This window comes from Drosophila obscura, unplaced genomic scaffold (assembly GCF_018151105.1).
Source record: "Drosophila obscura isolate BZ-5 IFL unplaced genomic scaffold, ASM1815110v1 contig_176, whole genome shotgun sequence".
In the NCBI taxonomy this organism is placed as follows: domain Eukaryota; kingdom Metazoa; phylum Arthropoda; class Insecta; order Diptera; family Drosophilidae; genus Drosophila; species Drosophila obscura.
The window spans coordinates 306272-333481 of record NW_024542763.1 but is presented as its reverse complement, the minus strand read 5'-3'; the positions used below and the strand labels follow the sequence as shown (position 1 = coordinate 333481).

The following is a 27210-nucleotide window of genomic DNA, read 5'->3' as shown; positions in this document are numbered from 1 at the left end:
TCCGCTTACAAATTTCCGCCAGGCCACAGAATTCCGAGCGATTTCATTTTTCTTAGCATTGTCACAAACCAAATTCGAACTAAGGCTAGGGTTGACAGCTTTCAAGATTCAATTCGAATAGGGTTCACTTTGCAGTTTTATTGATTTTATCATATACAAAACAATTGGTTTTTATTTTTTTCTTTTATGATATAAAATAATTGATTTTTCAAAGCTGTACTTTTATAATTTCAAAGCAAAAAAACATCCCATATCGTGCGAGTCAAACCAAACAATGTACTCAGCAACTCCAGCAGTTGTCTGGCAACTCTCCGTGCAAGGCAACAATCAGCTGTTCATAAAAAACACACATCTGAATTTTACGGTAAACTTAATTAAATGCTTTTACCGAGACTGTTGGCCATCGAATAACTACGGAGGCAACATATTAGAATATAAACCTTGCAGCGCAGGCTTCTCAGATGCGCATCGTTCAGACGATACGTATGTGGTTTTTGTGATTGTTTTCTCAAACTATTGCTAATTTAGTTCATTAAAACTACCAGTTTTTGGTATAATGATCGCTATGCTTCTATTTGTGCTGCCATTGGTCTGCACTTAGCCGAACAGGTGTTTTTTTTTTAATTATTAATTAAAGAAGAACAGAATGCTTTCAATATAATTAATATTAAATATATTGCTCCGAATTCGACTTAAAAAAGGTGGCATTACTGTATTAACTTCGAAAGTCCGAATCGCCCTAGGTTGCCACCTCGGACTGCAGCGGATTGAGCGCGGAATTGTTAAGTGAAAATTCAGTGTGCGGATTGGATAGTGATTTACTAAAATGCTTATTTTATTAACTTAACGTGTATAATGTTAAATTATTTGGATGAGGATTAATCACCAATTGAACAACCTTTATGGTAAAGTAAGATTCGAATCGTTTTAGGTGTGTTTTATGGGGGTATTTAATCAAATCGCTGTATAAATTGTGAGCGATTTTGATTCCGCTGAAAAATCGGTGTGCACGGCGGGAAGTGATTTCTGTGGCACCCCTTTTTAACTCTTTTTGAGTACGGGTATAAAAACATACATTTATTGAAAAAGTTGATAGTACGTAAACAACTCCCAATAAGTAACTTACAAGTTTTTACGATTTTTCCAAACAACGATTTTTCAAACTTTAAAAACGAAAACAAAAGTGAATTTTTTATAGCCGTACTCAAAAATGAGTTTAACTAAACACTCGAAGCAGCTTGAGGTGTGACGAGAATCCCTCGATGACATCTACTAATTCCGAAACTTCCACAGCAGCGGTCAGCCCGACCGCGTTCTTCCTCTTCTCCTGCTAAACATCTTCTGAAGGCTCGAAATGAGAGTTTTAAGGCCTGTTCTCTTCTTCATCCTTCAGAAATGATGGCCCTTTAAACCAGATTGACTGGACGATTTCCTAGACGTCACAAACTCTTGACAATATCTGCTGGGTTCTGTTTTGTAGGGACATGCCGCCACGTAGCTTCATCTGACCACCCCTGAATCTCAGCCACCCTATTCGAAACGAACGTCGACAACGAAGATAGATGCGACCGAATCCGTGTTCACTTCAGAGTCTGACCAATAAACAGCTCGTTCGATAATAGGGGCTTAATTCTCTGACAGTGATCCGCGAGAAGGTGAGCGGTACATAACTCAAGCCGTGGGAGCGTTTTGGTCTTGAGCGGCGCTATTTTGGACTTTGAAGTCAACAATGATATTTTTAAACCTTCTGCAGTAAAGCTCTCATGGAGGCGTCAGGCATGTATCTGGCATGTATCTGGACCGGTGACATCGGATCGGAATACACAATCTCTTCCAATTGAGACAGTGTATTTTTCAACATATTCCATGCTGTATCCAAACGCCTTAGTCGATTCTGAATGCGGGATCGCTATGGGCTTTGCTGTGCTCTCAGATGCGGTGATCTCAGGTGAGTTCGAAAACCACTTCGCTAACTCAAACCCTGCGGTCTGAAGAACCTGAGATACTTCAGACTTAGTTGTCCTTAGCTCCTCTACGCATGCAGCACCAGTCAACATGTCATCAACGTAAAAGTCGGACCCAATAGCGTCAGCAGCTTTAGGGAATGATAGTTTCACAGACTCACTCAACCTTTGTAAACACCGAATATCCAAAAAGGGGGCTGGTCCAGTCCCATACGTCACGGTGTTAAGCTTGTATAATCTTAAGGACTCAGATGGGTCTCTTCTCCACACTATCATCTGAAACTGCCTATCCGCTTCATTTACCATCACTTGGCGATACATCTTTTTTACATCGGCAGTCAGGGCGATCCTGTGCAGACGGAAGCGGAGAAGCGTTGAGTATAATTCCTCTTGAATGGTCGGTCCGACCATCAGAATCTCATTCAAGGCCACCTGAGAGGACGTCTTCGACGACGCATCGAACACGACGCGAAGCTTGGTGGACGTACTTTGGGGCCGAAAGACACACTGATGTGGAATAACGTAGTGTGGAGTAGAATGAACCGTATTGTCAGTCGGCGACATATGACCTGAGGAGAGGTACTCTCCATGAATTCCAAATCCTTTATAATTTGCTTTGAAGATGGCATTTCTTCCAGTGACCAGAATTTTTGCAAGGTTCTATCAATGGAAACGAACAACTCTTCACTGCAATTCAAACTGTTTGCAGTTTGGGGGGAAAAATATTTTTCCGAAACAACCCAGCCATGAAGTGTCTTCTAAAGAGTTGGATTTGACCAACAGCTAATAACACAAAGAATGATTCACCTCCAATCAGCATGTATATTCTTTGTGGCTTGTAGAAATATGGATCTGCCAGTGTTAGGTTCTCTGCGATTTTCCAATCAGTTACATTAACTGATTGGTCAGGGTCATAACCTGTAATGGATTTCAGGATCCAAAAATCACTTTTATTCTTTACATGAGAATTGGATTCACCAATACCAATACACGACTCCTCTCTACGGATCTGTTAGCGGTGGGCGAGGACTTCCCTGATGAAGTTTGTTTGGGATCCAGAGTCAAGGAGAGCTCTGGCCAAAATGTGTTCACCGTTTATTATTCTGACACTTACGATCGACGTAGCCAAAATCACCCTGTCTAACGAAGTCGCATGTAGAGCATGAAGGTGGAAGGGTGATCCTGATTTAAAGGAGGAGACGAACTCTCTGGCGGTGGCGGCAACGCGAGACTATTATCAGTCACTGTGTATCGATGCAACAATGTGTGATGTGAGCGACCTTGCATTTTACTTCAGTGTGACCCTTTTGCAGACAATTAATACATAAGGACGCAGACTTTGTGAACTCGAATCTTTGCATAGCCGAGAGACGTGAAAATGGCGTGCAGTTGGCCACTACTTGGTCTCCCGAATTGCAATAGCTGGATGTTCGCTGAGCTCTACTGTTGGGGGGAGCAACATTTCAAAGTCTAGCTGTTCTTCCCACTTCTGTCTAGTCACTGGGTCGACTCTGTTCAAACCGAGTTGAATGAGCATTGCATTCGAAATCTTCGTATCGTCTCCTATCGATAGTAATGAACCATAGATAAATAACACTGTATCGATGAGGCTCCTTAGGGACGATGCGGACTGTTGCGAAGCTTTTGGCAGATTAAACAGTGCGGAGATTTGGTTCGAAAATATATACTCGTTGTCGTATACTCGCTTTAGGCTGGCCATGGCCTTTGCATAATTGGCCTATGTAACTTGGAACGCATTTATTGTTCCTACTTCTTCATTAGAGAGGCATGAAGTTAATTGATTACATTTTTCAATCACCGGTATACTATCATTATTATGGCCAAGAGTCTCAATAAGGCTTATCAAATTTTTAAACTCCGAATATTTACCACTAAATTTTGGTAGGGACAATTTCGGAAGTCGAGCACGAGTTGGGGCCGTAGCTTGTTAGCTTCAAGGCATCGATAAGCGACATTATCTTTGCTTTGGTTACAATGGCCATTTCTTCCAGCTCAGCTCCAAATTCATCTTTGCTATCAATTTCTTCTTTTTGTTCCTGCAATAGGTTGACCTTGTTAATAGCAGAATTCAAAACATCGAGTCTGCAGTGCAGCTCTGTCAATTGCAATGGAATCGATCCACCCTCCAATCGATCCTCTAAGTGGCGGTCCTCTCGGTTTTTGAGCTTACTTTTTAATTCATCGAGAACAGACTTATTTTCTTGTGCGATCAATATTTTTTAGATAAAAATAATAAATGTTCAAACAAGAACGAAAATAGAGAACGACAATAACACTACTCGACAAAATCCAACTTTTTTTTGTCCTCAAGGATCCAAACCGACTTTTTCTGATAGATATGGAACTTTAAAATTTTGTAAAGAATAATGTTTTTTTTCTATGGCTGAACTTTTTTTTTAAAGCCTAGCCTAGCCTCAGATCCAAAAAAACACCTCGCGAACAGGTTGATATTCGTTGATATTTGTATGAAACCGATAAGAAATTTTTTACGGCTGTTCGGTCTCCCAGCCGTGCATTATATAGTATGTTTAGTCAGTGGTGCAGCTTTAAAGTAATTCCTGTTATTTGTTCGTTATTTGCACTTCCCGCTGTACCTAATTGTAATCGACATGTATCTAAACCCGCACCCTCACTGTATTAGCCGTTTCAACCGTTTTTTCGTCTCTTCGTCTCGCGCCTTTCTGCTTTCTATCATTCGCGCTCTTTCGTTCTATCGATCATTTTAGCTCTCTCGTTCTCTCGAATACTCTCTCCATCTATTTCGTAGCATCGCGTAGGGCACGGCTATTTCGGTCTGTCTGACCTAACATGTCTTCGCAATGGTCATGATCTGGTCTAGCACTTGCATGCCTTTGTAATCTTCGCACTTTTCTTTCGTCGCATATATAAATACGAATCGCGGTTTATATATGCATCTAGCTTTCGTCCTTCTTTCGTCTTCGCTTTCGCTCTCTTCATCTTTCTTTCTCTCGCTTGCATTAGGGCACGGGCAATTCGGTCCACCTGCCATTAGCAGAGTCTTGACGTAGCATTCGCACTTGACACATCGTCGCCTAATCGACCAGGCATATTATCAATAAACAAACATAAATGTACATTAATCTGTTCGTGACGTTTCATTGTAAATAAAGGTTATACATTTGGTATCCTCCTCTAAACAACGGCAAAAACTGTTTTCTTGGCTCTGTACGGAAGGCAGTACTCAGTTCAACAAAAAAAAAAAAAAACGAGAAGGAACGTGTGAGTCGCTTCTGGAGACGCGACTCTACTTATACCCGTACTCAGTCAGTATATACATTTTTGAACATATGATTTTTTAGAATTTTGGAATTAAAAAAAAAAAATTTTACATTTTACATTTTTTTTGCTACATATGTTATCTACATATACATATACAATGTATATTCTACATCTAACACGTAGATTGTACATGTACCATTTAGAATCTGAACACACTGAACGCGGCAGAGTGTGCGAGCGAGAAAGGGAATCAGTGGCGTGATTCATGCTGGTGGAGACGGGGGAAACGACTGAAAATTAATTTCTTCATTCTGGCTATAATTATGATCCGATCTGATTCAGATTCGGCATTCTGGTAGATATGGTGAATTTCTACGATTCTGCGTTTTTAGTTTTATCGTAGCTTTAAAATTGTGCCTGCCACAGATTTTCGTCCTTTGTGGTGGCGTAAGGGGCGGGGCGAAATTATGAAATATACTTGTAGCAGGGGGATATCACATGAGTCTGGAAACCAAATTTGGTTGCCCTAGCTCTTATAGTCTCTGAGATCTAGGCGCTCAACAAGACGGACAGACAGACGGACACACAGACAGACGGACAGACAGACATGGCTATATCGACTCGGCTATTGATGCTAATCAAGAATTTACATACTTTATGGGGTCGGAAACGTTTCCTTCTCTGCGTTACACACATCCACTTTTACCATAAATCTAATAAACCTCTTAACTCTTTTTGGAGTACGGGTATAAAAAGTTGGTTTTGTTCCTTGAGGAAAACTCGTGTCGAGTAGTGTAATTGAATGTCGTGGCGCGTCACTTTCAAAGTGGGAGTCGAAAACAATATACCCTAAGAATAAAGGGTTGCGTGTCACTTGTAAAGTGAAAACAAAAACAATATACAAACAAATACCCTATACAAAATGATCAAGCGCGGCAACGAAAATTCTCCCACCATAAGCGAAAGCGAGAGACGAAAAGAATGCACTGTTGCAGCTGCTTGTATGTGTGTACATGTGTATGGGAAGTAAGTGCTATACACCGCGGCTTGGGTTAACGAACCAACTTGTTGGCGAATTTAAAAAAACGAGAGGGGAAATGGGGGGGCCGACAGTAATTGCGGTAAGCGATATATATAATTGTGCGTCCAAATAGCGGTTCAAATAGAGTATGGTATGGTTTTTGTATATTTTATATTGTGTTATATATAGTAACATATCCATAATGCCCTACACCTACATACGCATTAAGTATACGTTAAGCACTTGACATATTCATAACCACACCCACAACCATACACGTTATGTATATGACCAGCACTCACCCCACACCCATGTATTCGCATCTATATGAAATAAGATAAACATATAAGAAGATACCCCAACAGCTGAATCAACAGGAAGTCCCACACTCCAATAGAAGGGAGAACTAACGTAAACAAGTGAGTTCTCAAGATGAAAGCTGACACCAATCACCAGCTGCGGCTACCCGTTTCATCTAAGCCGACGCATCTCCCAAGACCTCCCACACATAGACCAACGCATAGCTTATCAGCCGCTCTCACCAAAGCAACGCCTCTCACAACCGAAGCTTCGCCTCTCTCAGCCGAAGCCATCATCACTCAATCACGAAGACGAAATATCAGCCGAAACCGAAAGCTTAAGGAGATAAGCTTTAAGCTTCCCAACAGAGGTCTCGAGATCAATAACTCGAGAACAAGAAGACAGTTCCGTTTGAGACTTTCTAACATTGAGTTGGGGAATCATTATCATATCCTATGTTCTATTTTATAAGTTCGGTTAAATAAAATATCTTTTTAAAAACCTACTTGTGAACTCGGGAATTCTTATTGGCGCAGCCGGTAGGATTTACAAACACTAACGTTATTGTTCCGGTACTAATCTATTAGAAGCAATCTATACGACTAGATTGCTGGTGATTAGCGAAGCAAGTTAGACAAAGTGAATCATATCCCCATTACAGAAAGACCAATCAACTATTTCAATCGTCAGATTGAGTTGATCAAGGGAGATGAAGATAAAGTAACTACACAACACTATTTCCATAAATTGATTATCAAAATCACATACAAGGAAATGACCAACACCTTGGCTAAAGAACTCATTAAGGAATATCTATGTACCAAAAAGAGTGCATTATATTTCCATAACGAGACTGATTTCCCAATTTTCCAACAAGCGTATTTAGAAATTATCAGTCCAAACAATTTCACAAAAGTTATGAAATCAAGTTCAAAACTCATAGACATACCCAACTACGCAGAATTCAAAGAATTGATAATGAAAAACCACAAAGAATTACTTCATCCGGGAATAGAGAAAACCATCAATTGGTTTAAAGGAAAACACTACTACCCTGACCACCAAAAATTGATACAAAACATAATAAACGAATGCACAACGTGTAATATTGCCAAGACCGAGCATAGAAACACCAAGTTGCATTTAAGTAACACCGGAAGTCTTAAACATCCGAGAGCGTTACGTAATGGACTTCTATCTGATAGGTAACCAACAGTTCCTATCATGTATCGATATATACTCAAAATTCGCTACACTAATAGAAGTGAACAGTCGTGACTGGTTAGAAACCAAAAGGGCGATACTAAAAGTCTTTAATGAAATGGGAAAACCCCAAGAAATTAAAGCCGACAAAGATTCAGCCTTTATGTGCGCAGCATTGCAAGCATGGCTTATCTCGGAAGATGTCAAGATCCTAATCACATCCAGTAAAAATGGAATATCAGACGTTGAAAGATTCCATAAAACAGTGAACGAAAAATTGAGGATCATATCCAGTGAGAATGACCTCGAAAACAAATACACCAAATTTGAACTAATAATATACACATATAATCACAAGACCCGACATAATACTACCAACAGAACACCAGCAGATATATTCATATATGCAGGAAGTCCAGAGTACGACACTCAACTGAACAAGGTGAATCAGATCACCCAGTTGAACCAAAGTCGTAACGACTTTGAAGTGACACTAGGTTTAGAAAATCACCTCTAGTGAAGTCCAAAATAACTAACCCTTTCAAAAGACGGGTGAAATAACCAAAATAGATGAAAAACATTACGAAGAAAAGAATAGGGGAAGAAAGATAACACATTACAAAAACAAATATAAAAAGAAAAAGAAAATTAATATTAGCAAATACGATAATTCCAGGCCGCCCATCGAATCAGAAGTTAACGATCAACGGCAACATAATTAAAATCATCGTCATCATGACATTAATGGTCCTTACAACGGTAGGACAAAATATTGAAATAAATCCGATCGAGTCCAGAAACGGATACCTCATATTTAAAACGGGATCAATCGACCTCCCGATTAACTATGAATACCATTACTTAACAGTTAATGTAACAAAAACTGAAGAAACCTATCAAAACCTTCTAGTAATGGCTAATAAATTTGAAAACGTAATCCAAGTAAAATACCTAGTAGATAAATTAAATAGGGAAATAAATGGCTTAAAAATTGCGAAACGCAACAAGAGAGGCCTAATAAATATTGTAGGTACCGCCTATAAATACTTATTTGGCACACTAGATCAAGAAGACAAGAAAGAATTAGAACGAGAATAGAAAATCTAGCCACACATAGCATCCAAACAAACGAACTAAATTTAGTTATAGAAGTAGTAAACCATGGAATGGAGATAATAAACCAATTAAACGAAGAAAACAACAAAAATCAACAATTAGAAATTTTAATCTTCAACCTACAACATTTCACTGAATACATAGAGGATATAGAATTGGGAATGCAACTAACTAGACTTGGTATTTTTAACCCAAAACTACTAAAACAAGATTACCTGAAACATATAAATTCTGAGAAATTGCTAAATATTAAAACTTCTACATGGCTAAAAGTTGATACAAACGAAATTTATATAATTTCCAATATTCCGAGCGAAATCGCTAATATACCAATATATAAAATTGTGCCTTATCCAGATAACCAAAATAATATTTTAACAGAACTAATATTCGATAAATATTATATTTACGAAGACAAAATATATAACAAAGAAACTAAGCAAATAATAGAAGACAATTGTATAAAAGGGATTTTAAAGCAAAAACCCACTAAATGTCCATACACAAGAACTTTTAAGAATTTCCAAATTAATTACGTTGAACCAAATATATTGTTAACATGGAACCTTCCAAAATCCAAGTTAAACCAAAACTGTTTAGACAAGGAAATAACAATCGAAGGTAATAATATAATTAAGATTTACAATTGTTCAACTCAATTAAACGAATTCACAATAACTAATTCAATGCTAGATTTTACACAAAACGTCTATGTGAGTAATAACATAACTAAATTAGAACCATTGTCTTATGTACAAACAAAAGAAATAATTATACAACAAACTAAATATAATAATATATTACAGATAGTTATAATAATTATGTTCATTTTATCTATAATAAGCATAACTGGGTATCTAATTGTCAAATTTAAGAAAATACCTAAAAATATAACTATTCAATATGTAAAACCTAAGGAAGCAGACGAAGAAGAAGAAAATAGTACCCCAATAGTTATGAGGAAATCCCCTCCCTATACCCTAAAGTGAAAACCTGAGGACAGGCTTATAAGAAATGCCGGGGGAGTAACATATCCATAATGCCCTACACCTACATACGCATTAAGTATACGTTAAGCACTTGACATATTCATAACCACACCCACAACCATACACGTTATGTATATGACCAGCACTCACCCCACACCCATGTATTCGCATCTATATGAAATAAGATAAACATATAAGAAGATACCCCAACAGCTGAATCAACAGGAAGTCCCACACTCCAATAGAAGGGAGAACTAACGTAAACAAGTGAGTTCTCAAGATGAAAGCTGACACCAATCACCAGCTGCGGCTACCCGTTTCATCTAAGCCGACGCATCTCCCAAGACCTCCCACACATAGACCAACGCATAGCTTATCAGCCGCTCTCACCAAAGCAACGCCTCTCACAACCGAAGCTTCGCCTCTCTCAGCCGAAGCCATCATCACTCAATCACGAAGACGAAATATCAGCCGAAACCGAAAGCTTAAGGAGATAAGCTTTAAGCTTCCCAACAGAGGTCTCGAGATCAATAACTCGAGAACAAGAAGACAGTTCCGTTTGAGACTTTCTAACATTGAGTTGGGGAATTCATTATCATATCCTATGTTCTATTTTATAAGTTCGGTTAAATAAAATATCTTTTTAAAAACCTACTTGTGAACTCGGGAATTCTTATTATATATATGTATGTGCACTAATAAATTAAATGCATGCAAATCAAATTCTACTATACAATACGTCTGTGCCACGATATCCATCGTGGCTGATGGTCGTGTTTTACTTCGCTTTTCCAAAAATGTTTTATTTTCGACGTTTAATTGAAACTAATTGTGTTTTATTAGTGTACCCTGTGTTGTAAACCGACCGTGCAATCTGTCCACTACCTGTGCGCGTTTAGTTAGCGTCTTTTTGTGTACTAATTTCATATTTAAAGTCAATCGGTCTTTCTCATTTCTTCCGTGCATTCGTATTCACAGCTGTGTTGTTGTTGACGTTTGCTCGATGCACTCTCTCTGAGCCGCTCTCTACTCCGTTCTATCTCCGTTCTTACCGTTTCTTTATACATGCTTGCACTTGCCTAAAGCTCTGTGTTTATCTCGTCTCTGTGTGTTTATCTCGTTTCTTTGTGTTTAAGCTTTGATTGCTTTGATAAAGCTAACTGCGTTTCGAGCGGTCACCGTCGAACGCTTGTTGTTGTTTTTGCGATCTTTGTTATTATTTGTGCGTTTATCTGAGTGTTACAAGCGTGAGAGACAGCTTTACTATAAACACCCACTTGATTGTTACCTTTTCCCAACTATTTTTTTTTCTTTTTCTTTCGATCTACACTCTTATAATTAGTACTTGCTGTGCCAAAAAGTGCCGCTCGGTAGCCCTAAATCAAATTTTCTCCTACTGCTGGCTGTGTGACAACATGGCACATACTGTATGCGCTGACCTCGGCCAAATTGGTGGACACGTGGTCGACTTGATTAAGTCTCGATGTGGCCTTAACTGGACATGCTGGGACTGCAGGCAGATTGAAAGCAACATGCGAGTTTTTATGAGACAAACTCATAATGAATTCGCGGCCGTCAACTCTGGATTCCAACTGTTACAGGAAAAGTTTCTTTCTATGGAGTCTCATTTCAAAAATCTTAAAATTTTGACTGAGTCGCCTAAGAGAAAGAAAGGTTACAACAGTCTGCCCACTGGTAACAATGGTGTTTTTCCTGCAGTTTTTTTATCTCCTCTACCACCAATTCCTTCACCGTCTTTAATAGACTTTTGTGCTGTCGAACTTGGATGTAATGGGGCACCGACTGTGGCTTCTGCATCCGCCTCCTCAACAGCCGCCTCTCCCGTGCTTGTGTCAGACTGCGATGTCAGGCGGGAAGTCACTGGAACCCGCTGACGCTGTGTGTGGAGGCTCCGTCTACCTCGGCATCCATCGTCAACTCTGAATATGGCCCATTACCTGCTGATTCTGCCCTTCGGGTTGAATCTGCTCCGCCGGTTCTACCTAATAGTTCCACCATCCCTCCTATCCTAACTGCTGTCGCCCCACTAAAATCTATTTTTGTTTCTCGACTGATGGCATCGGTTACGGATGTCCTGGTCAGGGACTTTATCTTTTCTAAGATTGACATTGATGTTTCCTCAGGTCTTGTTGTCAGTAAATTTAACTTTAAAGTTAAACTCAACATATATTCCTTCAAAATTCTTGTTACTGACAAACATGTTAGTAGTGTGCTCGACCACTTTTTCTGGCCTAAACATACTATCTGTCGTGTGTTTACCAATCGTCCCTCTAGCCCTGAACGACGAGTGGGTGTCCTTTCAACTCCATCTCCGACTGCTTTAACTTCTGTCCTTCCAACTCCATCTCCGGCAGCATTACCCTCTGCCTCAAAAAACTAATTTCTCATCTTTCCCTTAAGATAACCTATCAGAATGTTCGTGGCTTGGGCAGTAAGCTTAACAAGCTATATACTTTCGAGACTAATGTAATCGCTTTTTCCGAAACCTGGCTCAACTCCTCTATTTATGACTCCGAGATTCTCATTGACAAATTTAACATATATAGGTATGATCCTCCATCTCGTGGTGGCGGCGTCCTGATTGCTGTTCGTTCGGACATAGCTTCCCAAATCTTTCACTTCGAAGGGCATAACAACATTGAAATTATTGTTGTTAAGCTTTGTTGGCCCTCTTGTAATCTTTTTATATCCTGCTCTTACATTCCGCCGTCCTCCGAATTCTCCACTTATATGCTTCACGTTTCCAATCTTCAGACTGTTTCGTCCCAACTTAATGACTCTGATAGTCTTATAGTCCTTGGAGACTTTAACCTACCTAATATCTCATGGTCTCCTTCTGTGGACTCTAACCTAATGTTCCCATCTATTCAGCATGATTTTGCTGATTCATTGTCAGATACATCGTTGGGTCAGGTCAATGCTATATCCAATAACTTAGGTAGGCTTCTTGATCCCGTGTTTTATTCCGACATATCGAATTCCCTGGTCTGCAGAGGGTCTCCTCTATCGTTCCTAGAAGCCCCTTATTATCCCACACTTGAAACTTCCGTGCAGTTGCCTCCCTGTCCAATCTCCCGTTAAGCCACCGTCTATCTTTTCCTTCAGGAAAGCAGATTTTACGTGATTGAATCTTGCACTTTCTCAGATCGATTGGTCATTTCTCGACGACTTTCATGAAATTGAGCCTACTACAAATGCATTTTATTGTTCCTTGTTCAATATCATTAATACCTATGTACCTTTAATTTCACCTTCGCGTCATTTTAGTGGCCCTATTTGGTGCCCCCGCGTTTGATAAAAGGTTCGGTCTATTTCGTCTAACCTCCTGGAATTCTCCACTTTCGTGCGTGAGGGTTTCGCTAAGCAGTTGCAAACTGACTTTAGTAAAGCCTTTGATTCAGTAAATCATAATCTGTTTATCCATAAATTATCTCTCCTAGGGTTTCCACCTAAACTTCTTTTCTGGATTAATGCATACCTTTGTAATCGATCTCAGCGTGTCTGTTTTAATAACTCTCTTTCTAAGCCTGTTTCTGTATCGTCGGGGGTACCTCAAGGTAGCCATCTTGGCTCTCTGTTGTTTCATTTGTTCATCAATGATCTTCCCCAAGTCTTAACTCATTCCCGAGTACTTATGTATGCGGATGATGTGAAGTTATGTTTCTCCTATAGCGACCCCATGTCCCCGTTATGTCTCCAATCTGATCTTGACGCCATCAACAACTGGTGCTTAATTAACATTTTTCCCCTTAATATTTCGAAAAGTAACATCATGATATTCCATCGCAGCAAGCCTTACCTTCTTGACTACAATATCCATAACTGTTCCTTAAACCGCCTTTACAAAATTACTGACTTGGGAATTATCTTTGTACCTAATCGGTGCTATAACTCACACATATCCGCCATTTCGAATAAAGCCAGAGGCGTCCTGGTCTTTATCAAAAGATTGTCTAAGGAGTTCACCGACCCCTATACCACTAAACTTTAATATGTATCCCTTGTCCGACCTATCCTTGAATACGGTTCCTGCGTTTGGTCTCCGCATTATCAAAAATATAAGGATATGATTGAGTCTGTTCAAAAAAAGTTTTTTCCTTTTGCTCTTCGTGGCCCTAATTGTAACCCCTCTAGACTTCTTCCTTGTTACGACGCGGGCAACGATACAATACACATATTCTTTAATATAGAATAGACTAGTTATTGATTATAACTAGTTGTATGTTGTATTTTTTGGTTCACTATTTATGCTAACTGGTCACTGTCACTTTATTTTTTGCCTTTTAATTCTTTATAGTCCACCCGGGGGCGCCATGAAAATTATAATAGTTTTTTTAGTTAAAAATAGAGAGACCGAAAAATCAATTTTGGGGCGTTTAAAGATTTATTCAAAGGCGGGATGAAAATTAACTGTGTGCGCTCGATCGAAATTACAATTTACAATTTTATTCTAGTACTTCATAAGCCTAGCTAACCTACGGTGGCAAAGCGGGGCGAATTCGCCTTGAGCGAAAGAGCGAGCTTTTATTGCGCTCCCGACTTGCCTTAACCTACTTACACTAGATTTCAAACAATTCAGAATAATCTGAACATAAAACATAAAACGATGACATGATGAAACAGAGAGTTCTTTTTGTGTGTGTTTAAGGGATTTATTGCCTTTGTGTGTGATGTCCCGCCGAGCCTAAGTTTTTTTCTTTCGCCAATCAGAGGATTCCGCATCCGACTTCGCATCCAAGTCCTGCGTGTGTAGTGCGTAGTAAGCCACCGGACACAAGAACAGTAAAAAGCCTCTGCCTGTGACTTCGCCAAGTCGGCTACGCATCTCTTTTGCCTCTAGAACTACGCCGACTTAAAACATCAAGTCGCCACCCACTCCATGACCAGCCAATAGTAGCCCTGCTGCAAGGAGAAAATCGGTTCTATTCCCATCTCCCATCACCCTTTAGGTGTCAGCTCGGATCCAAGACGATTCAACCAGCGCTCGCGTTACCAGTCCTGTCAGCTCTAGATCCTCCATCAGAATGGCTCAATCCGCCATCACTACTGCACGGGCAAGACTAGTCGCCGCCATTTTCCGTCTGTCTCACCTAGAAGCGGGCATAAACGCCGCTCCATCCACCTCTCTTTCCGAGGTCCGCCGAGGCCAAATCCTGAGCATGTGGGCGGAGGTCGAGGCGGAGAATAAGGCCAGAATAAGGATCCACGTAGAGAAATCTTAGGCAATCGTAAAGAAATCCCCCTTACCAATGACGGTTTCGAGTCCACATGGTTGGCTCTCCGTAGCCGATATGAAAATAATCGGCTTCTGGTGACCGAACAAATTAACATCCTCCTTTTCTTGCCCCACGTAACTTCCGAGTGCAGTCGTGCTCTGAAGGATCTGCAAAGTACGATGCAGGGGGTCCTAAATGCACTAGCCGTCTCCAACATCTGCACCGACAATTGGGATAATCTCCTTGTGACTATCTGTGCCTCCAAATTGAACAACTTCGTTGTTGTCTCAGCGAGCGATGGAGCCACGTCCGATCCGAAGACAATCCTAGTCGGAGGCTAGGATTCACTGACCTGGGCAAAGGTGACATATGGTGACATTGCTTGGTTACGTGGTCCGCAGTCAGAGTGGCCTTTAAACTGACCTATAGAAGCGAGCCGTCAATGTGCATCATGTCACCGGCAGCGCCTCCGATATCACTAGTCAACACGATTTTTCCTCAAGGAACAAAACGAACTTTTTCTTAAAGATTTGGGGCTTAGAAATAGTTAGATGATATTTTTTTTATACCCGTACTCAAAAAAGAGTTAAGGGGTATATTAGATTTGTGGTAAAAGTGGATGTGTGTAACGCAGAGAAGGAAACGTTTCCGACCCCATAAAGTATATATATTCTTGATCAGCATCAATAGCCGAGTCGATATAGCCATGTCTGTCTGTCCGTCTGTCTGTCTGTCTGTCTGTCTGTCTGTCTGTCTGTCTGTCTGTCTGTCTCGATGAGCGCCTAGATCTCAGAGACTATAAGAGCTAGGGCAACCAAATTTGGTTTCCAGACTCATGTGATATCACACTGCTACAAGTGTATTTCAAAATTTCGCCCCGCCTCCTTCCGCCCCCACAAAGGACGAAAATCTGTGGCAGGCACAATTTTAAAGAAACGATAAAACTAAAAACGCAGTATCGTAGAGAATGACCATATCTACCAGACTGCCGAATCTGAATCAGATCGGATCATAATTATAGCCAGAATGAAGAAATGAATTTTCTGTTGCTTCCCCGTGCCCCTCCCGCCCACGACAACACAACTCATTTTCCTTCTCGCTCGCACACTCTGCCGCGTTCAGTGCGCGAGCAACCCCTAGCGGTGGAGATGTAGAATATGAATGGAACATGTACAATCTACATGTTAGATGTATAATAGACATTTTATATGTAGATGTAGATAGCATATGTAGCAAAAAAATGTAAAATGTAAAATTTTTTTTTTATACCCGTACTCAAAAAAGAGTTAAGGGGTATATTAGATTTGTGGTAAAAGTGGATGTGTGTAACGCAGAGAAGGAAACGTTTCCGACCCCATAAAGTATATATATTCTTGATCAGCATCAATAGCCGAGTCGATATAGCCATGTCTGTCTGTCCGTCTGTCTGTCTGTCTGTCTGTCTGTCTGTCTGTCTGTCTGTCTGTCTGTCTCGATGAGCGCCTAGATCTCAGAGACTATAAGAGCTAGGGCAACCAAATTTGGTTTCCAGACTCATGTGATATCACACTGCTACAAGTGTATTTCAAAATTTCGCCCCGCCTCCTTCCGCCCCCACAAAGGACGAAAATCTGTGGCAGGCACAATTTTAAAGAAACGATTAAACTAAAAACGCAGTATCGTAGAGAATGCCCATATCTACCAGATTGCCGAATCTGAATCAGATCGGATCATAATTATAGCCAGAATGAAGAAATTAATTTTCAGTTGCTTCCCCTCCCCCTCCCACCAAGACAACACAATTCATTTTCCTTCTCGCTCGCACACTCTGCCGCGTTCAGTGCGCGAGCAACCCCTAGCGGAGGAGATGTAGAATATGAATGGAACATGTACAATCTACATGTTAGATGTATAATAGACATTTTATATGTAGATGTAGATAGCATATGTAGCAAAAAAATGTAAAATGTAAAATTTTTTTTTTTTTCTAAATTTCTAAAAAATCATAAGCTCAAAAATGTATGTATATACTGACTGAGTACGGGTATAAGTAGAGTCGTGTCCCCAGAAACGACTCACACGTTCCTTCTCGTTTTTTCTAAAATTCTAAAAATCATAAGCTCAAAAGTGTATGTATATACTGACTGAGTACGGGTATAAGTAGAGTCGTGTCCCCAGAAACGACTCACACGTTCCTTCTCGTTTTTTTCTATGGCAGAACTTTTTTTTAAAGAATTTTTGAAAACTGGTATTTTTTTAAAGCTTTTTTCAGAGGTAGCGCTTGTTTTTTTCACATAGCTCTAGTATGTTATGTCTGGTTGTAAAGAACTTTGCTATTTTAAAAAGATAATTAAAACAGCTAAAAGTTAAGTTCAAACACTTTGTAATTTCAGCTTACCGTCTGGGAAATATAAAGCATTGAAATTCAAAAATGATGATTTTTGTGCGGTATTTTTTCCGGAATTTTGAATTTAAAAACTCAGGAAAAGTCGAAAAAAAATTATATCCTGTGTCCTCTATTTTTGTGTGTATAGGTGCATTAATTTGGCGTCGTTTAAGGTATCGCTCATTAAAATCTATGCAGAGACTTTGGAGCTGTTCGGAGCAGCAGCTGTTAATAGATCTCAACAAATTAATATCATATAGTCATATATCATCTCTTATACTAAAAATCGCTCTCTCAGTACGCTCCCGTACACACGCACATATGTCAGTACTGCTTATAGTGCATTGCTTCGCCCTGTTCTCGTAGCAGTCCAAATATTTGTCGAACGCATCGAGTCGTAGTTCACGGCCACGGCCTCAAAACCTTTGTAACCCGTCGATAAAATAAAAACATTTGTAAACTTAACCAGCTGAGTAAATTATTGTAAATGTGGAGTCAGAGTTGCCGAAAAAGCTCGGCAGCTTCCAACATTTTGGTGACTCCGACGTGATTGCCGTGGACTTAGAGTGCGTTAAAAGTGTTTAAACCATTAAATCAATCCAATTTTGAAGGTTTAACGTGACATTTGTGAAAAAAGTAGCGAACCAAAAGTCGTTGTGACCGACCTTAGCAGTTCTAGCGGCCCGCTATTCGTTTCGTATTCTCTTTCACCGTCTGCTTCAGCCTGCGCAACGCACTGTCGAGACTGGTTGCATAGAGGTCTTAGCGTGGTCCGTTAGTTTTCTTCGCCTCCTCTTTGGTCGTTTGCTTCAGCCAGCTCTTGTGGGAGGCTGCAGTAATAACTCTCTGTAATTCGAACTCGAAAGCAGAGTACATCTCGTGCGTTCTCTCTTTTGCATAATTGTTGGTTTTCCGTCGTCGCTTCGTTGCTTTTACCGGTGCATACATATCGCATATATAAGTGCCAAAAAAGTGAACGTAAAGGCGTTTGAACTCGTTTGAACTCGCGCGTTGCGTAATAATATTTAATTGTGATCGACTAGCACCCTCCGCGTCAACCGATTTCTATAACCGAAAACATGGGCAAGAAAAAGAATAGCAGAAAGAGTGGATCGTTTGCTATGGACAATGAAAGTGATTCTGTGACATTTGGCGCTGCTCCATCGGGTGAAAGTTTTAGTGAGAATGCAGCCAGCACCCAAGTCCCTGTTCCGGTATCTCGTATTTCCTTCATGAGACTGAAGGCTAGAGCTATTTTCGATCGGCTAGAGTCCATACGCACAGAGATGGATAGTGAAAAGTTGCGCCAAATGGATGAATACGACTTGCGAGGGCTGTTGGAATCATTGACGGAGCTTAAATCAAATTTTGTTGTGGCACACACCAGTTTGGAGGATTTGGAGTCAATGTCCAGTGAAATTCCTGCCAAATTCGACTCGTCGATATTGTCGTTGAGGACCATTCTTCAGCGCGAGCTTGGAAGTCGCTAGAGCAATAAGCATTGTTCCACATTCAACGCCAATTCTAGTGAATCGCAGTCAATCGTCATAATGTCCAATCGATCTCGGTTACCTCATCTGGAGCTGCCCAAATTCAGTGGAATTTATACGGAGTGGGCCAATTTCTTCTCAATGTTCACCGCGATTATTGACAAGGAGTCTGAGCTGAGCCCTATCGAAAAGCTGCAGCATCTACGTTCCTGCTTGAGTGGCGCAGCCCTGAATACCATCAGCTCGTTGGAAATAAATGAAGCTAATTATATCATAGCATTAGACATTCTGAAGCGACGCTTTGACAATAAACATGTTATTTTGCAGGCACACATCAGAGGGATATTTGGGTTGGAGAAGGCTGACGCATCGGTGGGCAGATTGAGGGAATTGACCGACAGAGTTAGATCGCATATTCGTGCTATGGAGTCACTTGCAAGCAAGGAAGAAGTGGCGGATTGCATTATCGTGCAGACTGTTCTTCATAAGCTGGACAAAGCCTCTCAAAATAGATGGGAGGAGTCTTCGTCGAATCAAGAGCTGCCATCTTGGGAGAAACTGTCTGGATTCTTGGAAAAAAGATGTCGAACGCTTGAAAATGTGGATCAATCTATACAAGGACAAGATGGTCAGGTTGGCAAGTCAGGAAAAACCGTGAGTACGCTTCAAAGAAAGACATTTGTAGCATCGACCGCTCCAGTTTCTTGTGAACTGTGCAAGAGTACTCATCACATGATTGCCAATTGTCAACGGTTTGCAATTCTATCGCCGAATGATCGTCGCCTGGAAGCCAAGAGGCTCTTGCTATGCCTAAATTGCCTACGAAAAGGCCATAAATTGAGAGATTGTAGATCAGGTCCCTGCCGCACTTGCCGATCGAAGCACCACACTCTTTTGCATTTCATTCGTCCAACAGAGGCCCAATCTGTTCCTCCAATTGAAGCCTCACCAGCACAACCAAGTCGTAACGCCATGGTTGCAGTATCGCCCTCCTTGCCTCAAGCTTTTATGTCCCACAGTCCATCTGATGCTGTGTTTTTAGCCACCGCCGTCGTTCTCGTAAAAAACAGCGTTGGAACTTTCGTACCCTGTCGCGCATTTTTGGATTCGGGATCGCAATTGAATTTCATAACTAGTCGTCTAGCTAATCAGCTAAAACTTCGAACAACCAAATCGCTTACCGCTGTCTCTGGCATAGCTTCCCAACAGAAGGTATCTCGGTGGATGTCGTTCTGAACGCGGATTTCAGAGTTCACCACTAGCATCACTGCCGTCGTTGCCCAGAAGATCACGGACCATCAACCTAGCCTCACAGTTAGCACTGCTAATTGGCCTATACCGTCGAATATCCAGCTTACTGACCCTTCGTTCCATAAGCCGCAGCGGATTGACCTGCTCATCGGAGTCGGACTTTTCTTCGAGTTGCTGTGTGTGGGGCAAATTTAGCTGGCGCCTGGACTACCGTTGCTGCAGAAGACACATCTAGGATTGATTCTTGCTGGTGGCGGGCACTCGGCCCTCAATAACTCATCGTTCATCGCAACCCAATCTTCGGATGACATCAATCACAGCACTCGGCTCGATGAGTTGGTTCGTCAATTTTGGGAAGTGGAGCACATCTTTGAGCCAATCGCTAGGGCAACAAAGGAGGAGCTGCACTGCGAGGACCACTTTGTCAAACATCACACTCGATTACCCTCAGGAGAATATTCTGTTAGCTTGCCCATGAAGCGAAGTCTGGAGTCCTTGGGCGATTCCTGCTTGCAAGCAAAGCGACGGTTGGAAAATTTGGAGCGCAAGTTCGTGCGTAATCCAGCTTTATATTCGAAATATTCGGCATTTATGAAGGAGTACCTGTCCCTTGATCATATGTCTCTGGTTCCAAATAAAAATAGACACAAGTGCAGATATTTCTTGCCGCATCATTGCGTCATTAAAGAGGATAGCTCCACGACAAAGCTGAGAGTCGTATTCGACGGCTCTGCAGTTACCACATCTGGTCTCTCGTTGAATGATCTGCTTATGTCAGGTCCCACCATTCAAACCAAGCTGTTTCACACTCTCCTTCGATTTCGTACATTTTCCATTGCTCTTACAGGCGATATCGGTAAGATGTATAGGTGCGTGCGTGTCTCAATGCCCGACACCATGCTCCAATGCATCTTGTGGAGGGACTCTGTTGACGACGATATAAAGATCTTCAAGCTTAACACTGTCACCTATGGGACTAAGCCTGCATCGTTTTTAGCTATTCGAGCTATGCATCAGCTGGCCATGGATGAGTCGTCTTCGTATCCATTGGGTTCGGAAACCATTCTACAGGACTTGTACGTAGACGATATGATTTCTGGAGGAAATTCAGTCAAGGAAGTGCTGGATATTATGCGTCAAACCACGGAGCTTCTTGCTGGTGGCAATTTTCAGTTAAGGAAATGGTGTTCCAACTCTCCTGATGTTCTTCGTGAAGTCCCTGAGGCAGAAAGGGAAAGTTTTCTGAAGCTCGATGATGGCAGCGATGTGACCAAGGCGCTTGGACTCATCTGGGAACCCCAGAGGGACAATTTCTTGTGTACTTTTGCACCTCAAATCGGTGTTGGCAAACACACTAAGCGTTCGGTGTTGTCAACCATTGCACGGTGCTATGATCCTATGGGATTGATTGGACCCACATTGACCAGAGCGAAAATCATCATGCAGCGCATGTGGAGAGACAAGCTGCATTGGGATGAAAGTCTTCCTCAGCCACTGGAATCAGCGTGGACTGAGTTTTGCAAGGACTTCGCTACTGTGGGTCACGCTACATTTCCGCGTTATATACTTCAACCTGAGGCAAGGTTTGAGTTGCATGCATTTTGTGATGCCAGCCTCCAGGCCTATGGGGCTTGTATCTATGCTCGTTCGTTTAAGGATACCGCCGATGAGGTACATTTGCTTTGCTCGAAGGCTAGAGTTGCACCATTGAAAACCCTCCGGTAGCATCACCATGCTGGGCCGCAGTCTCTACTGGGATCTATTCGCTTGCAGTTCTGGCCCATCGGCGGCATGAAAACTGTTGCTCGAGCGTTGCGGAAATGCATCATCTGCTGCAGGTCCAGACCTCGTCTTGTGGAGCACATAATGGCTGACCTACCGAAGGATCGAGTGCATTATTCGCCTGCATTCAGCGTCACTGGAATCGACTACTGCGGTCCCTTCTATTACAAGCCAGATGGGCGCACTCGAACGCCTACAAAATGCTACATCAGCGTCTTCATCTGATTTGCAACAAAGGCCGTTTGATTGCAATTAGTGAAGGACCTCACAACTGCTAGATTTCGAAGTGCCCTCAAACGCTTCGTTGCCACGCGCGGCATACCCCGATGCATTTGGTCGGACAATGCCACCAATTTTGTGGGAGCAAGGAACGAGTTGGAGGACATTCGGCGGCTGTTTATGAGCGAGAAGCATCGTGATGCAGTCCATAATCATTGCATCAACAATGGCTTCAATTGGAAGTTTATCCCGCCTCGCTCACCCCACTTCGTGGGCTTGTGGGTGGCAGCAGTGAAGATGGCCAAGCAGCATTTATATCGCTCCCTCGGATCGTCACTCTTTGGCTTCGACGAGCTGCGGACATTGGTCTGCCAAATCCAGGCTGTAATAAATTCTCGTCCTCTTCTCGCAATTTCAGAAAACCCTGAAGATCTTGGCGTCCTTACACCAGGACATTTTCTAATTGGTCGTCCGCTAATGGAGTTTCCCGAGCCAGACGTTACGAATCTAAACTTTAACAGACTAGATTGCTGGCAAAGAGTCGTCTGTGCTCAGCAGATCTTTTGGAAGCGTTGGAGTGAGGAGTATTTGACACTGCTCCAACAACGTGCCAAATGGCGCACCCCGCAGCCATCGATCCAAGTCAACGACATCGTCTGTATCAAGGACGAAAACTTGCCGCCGTTGAAGTGGCCATTAGAACGGGTGATCGACATCATTGCTGGAGCTGATGGCACTGTGCGAGTTGCCATCCTGAGAACACCATCTGTAACCACTCGTCGAGCTGTCAACAAGCTGTGCGTCCTACCCGTTGAGGATCCTGTTAAAAACCCTGGTCTTTCAACGGGGGGTAGTATGTTCGGAGCAGCAGCTGTTCATAGATCTCAACAAATTAATATCATATAGTCATATATCATCTCTTATACTAAAAATCGCTCTCTCAGTACGCTCCCGTACACACGCACATATGTCAGTACTGCTTATAGTGCATTGCTTCGCCCTGTTCTCGTAGCAGTCCAAATATTTGTCGAACGCATCGAGTCGTAGTTCACGGCCACGGCCTCAAAACCTTTGTAACCCGTCGATAAAATAAAAACATTTGTAAACTTAACCAGCTGAGTAAATTATTGTAAATGTGGAGTCAGAGTTGCCGAAAAAGCTCGGCAGCTTCCAACAGGAGCTAAAACCTAAAAAATGAATAAAAAATACCTTTTGGAAGGCTGCGGGCCCAACTGCCAATCGGGAATTGCGATCGCGATCAGGTACCAAATGTACAACCCTTTTTCGTTTGCTTTGTTCCCAATTGGCAGTTGGGCAACCATCAAAAAGGTATTTTTGTTCATTTTTTTCATTTTTTAGGTTTGGTTAACGAATTTTAGCTCCAAAGTCTCTCCATAGATTTTTATGAGCGATACCTTAAACGACGCCAAATTAATGCAACTGTACACGAAAAAATATTTTTTTTTTGACTTTTCCTGAGTTTTTAAAGTCAAAATTTCGTAAAAAATACCGCACAAAAATCATCATTTTTGCATTTATATTTCCCAGACGGTAAGCTGGGCTTATCTTCTAGCTGTTTTAATTATCTTTTTAAAATAACAAAGTTCTTTACAACCAGACTTAAAATACTAGAGTTATGTGAAAAAACAAGCGCTACCTCTGTTTCGTCTTGTCGTCGTCTTAGTTAATGTTGTATGTTAAGATTATTTTTGAATTGTTTGAAGTCTAGTGTAAGTAGGTTAGGGCAAGGCGGGAGCGCAATAAAAGCTCGCTCTTTCGCTCAAGGCGAATTCGCCCCGCTTTGCCACCGTAGGTTAGTTAGGCATAGAATGAAGTGGAATGAATTTTAGAATACAATCGTTGAAATTGGATTCGATCGAGCGCACCTAAATTATTTTCGTCCCCGCCTTTAATAAATCTATACGCCACCCAAGTATTTCGGTTTTTGTTTAATTAGAAAAACTATTCTAAATTTTCATGGCGCCCCCGGGTGGACGTAAAGAATAAATTAAAAAAGGCAACAATTAAAAGTGACAGTGACACAGTTTGCATAAAGAGTGTAACAAAAAATATATACACATACAGAAAGTTATAATAAATAACTAGTTTATTCTATTATAGAATAAAAGTGTCGTGTTTGTGTATCCAAATCATTGCCAAAACCATCGTGTCGGCCGCGCAATACCCTCACCGCCTGTTGCTGATCGTGGCTGCTACCCTGCCGCCATACCTGCTGCTTCACCGTTGCTGCTACCCTGCCTATACTTGCTGTTTCACCGCCATACACAGACCCCTTAGCTGCAACCTAGAAGATCTATGGCCCCTTGTGATTGCACGGACTGCAAGAGGAAAGTGGCAGCTGGACTTAAAGATCCGAACGCAGAGCCTGAGGTATTTGTGCAAAAAATTGAAAGCTAGAGCCGAAGACATACATAAATACATATATAAATTGTCTTGTGCTGGAAAAATTGCACCTCGCTTTCAATTCTTGGCACAGCCGTATGATATAGTAGAGTTTGATTTGCATGCATTTAATTTATTAGTGCACATACATACATATATAACACCATATAACACATATGTACAAAAACCATACCATACTCTATTTGAACCGCTATTTGGACGCACAATTATATATATATCGTTTACCGCAATCACTGTCGCCCCCCCCGTTCCCCTCTCGTTGTGTGAAATTCGCCAAAAAGTTGGTTCGTTAACCCAAGCCGCGGTGTATAACACTTACTTCCATACATACATACATACATACAAGCAGCTGCACCGGTGCATTCTTTTCGTCTCTCGCTTTCGCTTATCCACCGTTGCTTGCTGTGTATTTGGTGGGAGAATTTCGTTGCCGCGCTTGATCAAAACGGAGCGCCAAGTGACGCGCTACCCTGTTTTTCGAGGGTATATTGTTTTTCTTGTCACTTCGCAAGTGACGCGCTACCCTGCATTCTTAGGGTATATTGTTTTGGCTCTCAGTTGCAAAGTGACGCGCTACCCTGCATTCTTAGGGTAGATTGCTTTCGGCTCTCAGTTGGAAAACTACGCGCTACCTTACAGTGTGAGGGTATATCGTTTTGGCTGTCACTTGCAACCAACTATACACCTCGTGCCTCGACATTCAATTATTGTCGTTCTCGCTTTTCGTTCTTGTTTGAACATTTATTATTTCTTTATCTACAAAAATATTGGTTTTCGTCGCGTAGATTATAAATAGTAAAATGGCACAAGAAAATAAGTCTGTTCTCGATGACTTAAAAAGTAAGCTCAAAAACCGAGTCAAAAGCATTCGCCGCTTAGAGGATCGTTTAGAGGGTGGGTCGATTCCATTGCAATTGACAGAGCTACAATGCAGACTCGATGTTCTGAATTCTGCTATTAACAAGGCCAACCTATTGCAGGAGCAAATAGAAGAAATTGATAGCAAAGATGAATTTGGAGCCGAGCTGGAAGAAATGGCCATTGTAACCAAGGCAAAGATAATGTCGCTTATCGATGCCTTGAAGCTAACAAGCGATACGCCGCCCTCGGTATCAGCTTCTACAGCCCCAACTCGTGCTCGACTTCCGAAATTGGCACTACCAAAATTTAGTGGTAAATATTCGGAGTTTAAAAATTTTATTAGCCTTTTTGAGACTCTTGTTCATAATGATGAGAGTATACCGGTGATCGAAAAATTTAATCATTTAATTTCGTGCCTCTCTAATGAAGCATTAGGAACAATAAAGGCGTTCCAAGTCACCGAGGCCAATTATGCAAAGGCCATGGACAGCCTAAAGCGAGTATATGACAACGAATGTCTAATATTCTCGAACCAAATCTCCGCACTGTTTAATCTGCCAAAAATCTCGCAACAGTCCGCATCGTCCCTAAGAAGCCTCATCGATACAGTGTCATCGATCTATGGTTCATTATTATCGATAGGAGACGATACGAAGATTTCGAATGCAATGCTCATTCATCTCGTTTTGAACAGAGTCGACCCAGTGACTAGACAGAAGTGGGAAGAACAGCTTGACTTCGAAAAGTTGCCGCTTTGGTCCGACTTTGAAAAAGTTTTAAATCGTCGATACCAGCATTTGTCTGCGGAAGAGTCGACAAAGCCAAGGCATGACTTTTCATGCCAAGCAAGTCGCACAATCGCAGTTCATTTGCTTGTTCTTCCACTCCCCCCAACAGTAGAGCTCAGCGAACATGCAGCTATTGCAATTCGGGAGACCATGTAGTGGCCAACTGCACGCCATTTTCACGTCTCTCGGTTATGCAAAGGTTCGAGTTCACAAAGTCTGCGTCCTTATGTATAAATTGTCTGCAAAAGGGTCACACTGTTGTAAGATGCAAGGTCGCCAAATGTCGAGTTTGTGGCCGCTCACATCACACATTGTTGCATCGATACACAGTGACTGATAATAGTCTCGCGTTGCCGCCACCCCCAGAGAGTTCGTCTCCTCCTTTAAATCAGGACCACCCTTCCACCTCTCATGCTCTGCATGCGACTTCGTTGGACAGGGTGATTTTGGCTACGTCGATCGTAAGTGTCAGAACAAAAAATGGTGAACACATTTTGGCCAGAGCTCTCCTTGACTCTGGATCCCAAACAAACTTCATCACGGAAGACCTCGCCCACCGCTTACAGATCCGTAGAGAGGAGTCGTGTATTACCTTGCTTGGTATTGGTGAATCCAATTCTCAAGTAAAGAATAAAATACACACTGTGGTGAAGTCGCGCATAAATGGTAGTGAGTTCTCCTTTGATTTTTGGATCCTGAAATCAATTTCAGGTTATCATCCTGACCAGTCAGTTAATGTAACTGATTGGAAAATCCCAGAGAACCTACCACTGGCAGACCCCTATTTCTACAAGCCACAAAGAATAGACATGCTGATTGGAGCTGAATCATTCTTTGAGTTATTAGCTGTTGGTCAAATCAAGCAAGGTCCTGACTATCCAACTCTTCAGAAGACCCTTCTTGGCTGGGTTGTTTCGGGAAAATATGTTTCCAAAAGTT

At 41.6% G+C, this 27210-nt stretch overlaps 1 protein-coding gene across 1 annotated transcript; it reads left to right on the top strand.

Moving 5' to 3' along the window:
- Positions 1-1582: 1582 nt before the first annotated feature.
- On the top strand, positions 1583-23270 carry LOC121403926. Its single transcript, XM_041592217.1, has 3 exons — positions 1583-1655; positions 1754-1948; positions 22617-23270. Exons 2-3 carry the CDS (start codon positions 1867-1869, stop codon positions 23102-23104), a joined length of 570 nt encoding a protein of 189 aa, XP_041448151.1. The 5' UTR covers positions 1583-1655; positions 1754-1866; the 3' UTR covers positions 23105-23270.
- Positions 23271-27210: the final 3940 nt, after the last annotated feature.

Bases quoted from the DNA above. Each gene is read 5' to 3' on its own strand.
- LOC121403926 (XM_041592217.1), top strand. From the start codon at position 1,867: ATGCTGTATCCAAACGCCTTAGTCGATTCTGAATGCGGGATCGCTATG. The intron at 1,949-22,616 runs GTGAGTTCGAAA...TCGCAATTTCAG, and splicing joins CTCAGATGCGGTGATCTCAG to AAAACCCTGAAGATCTTGGC.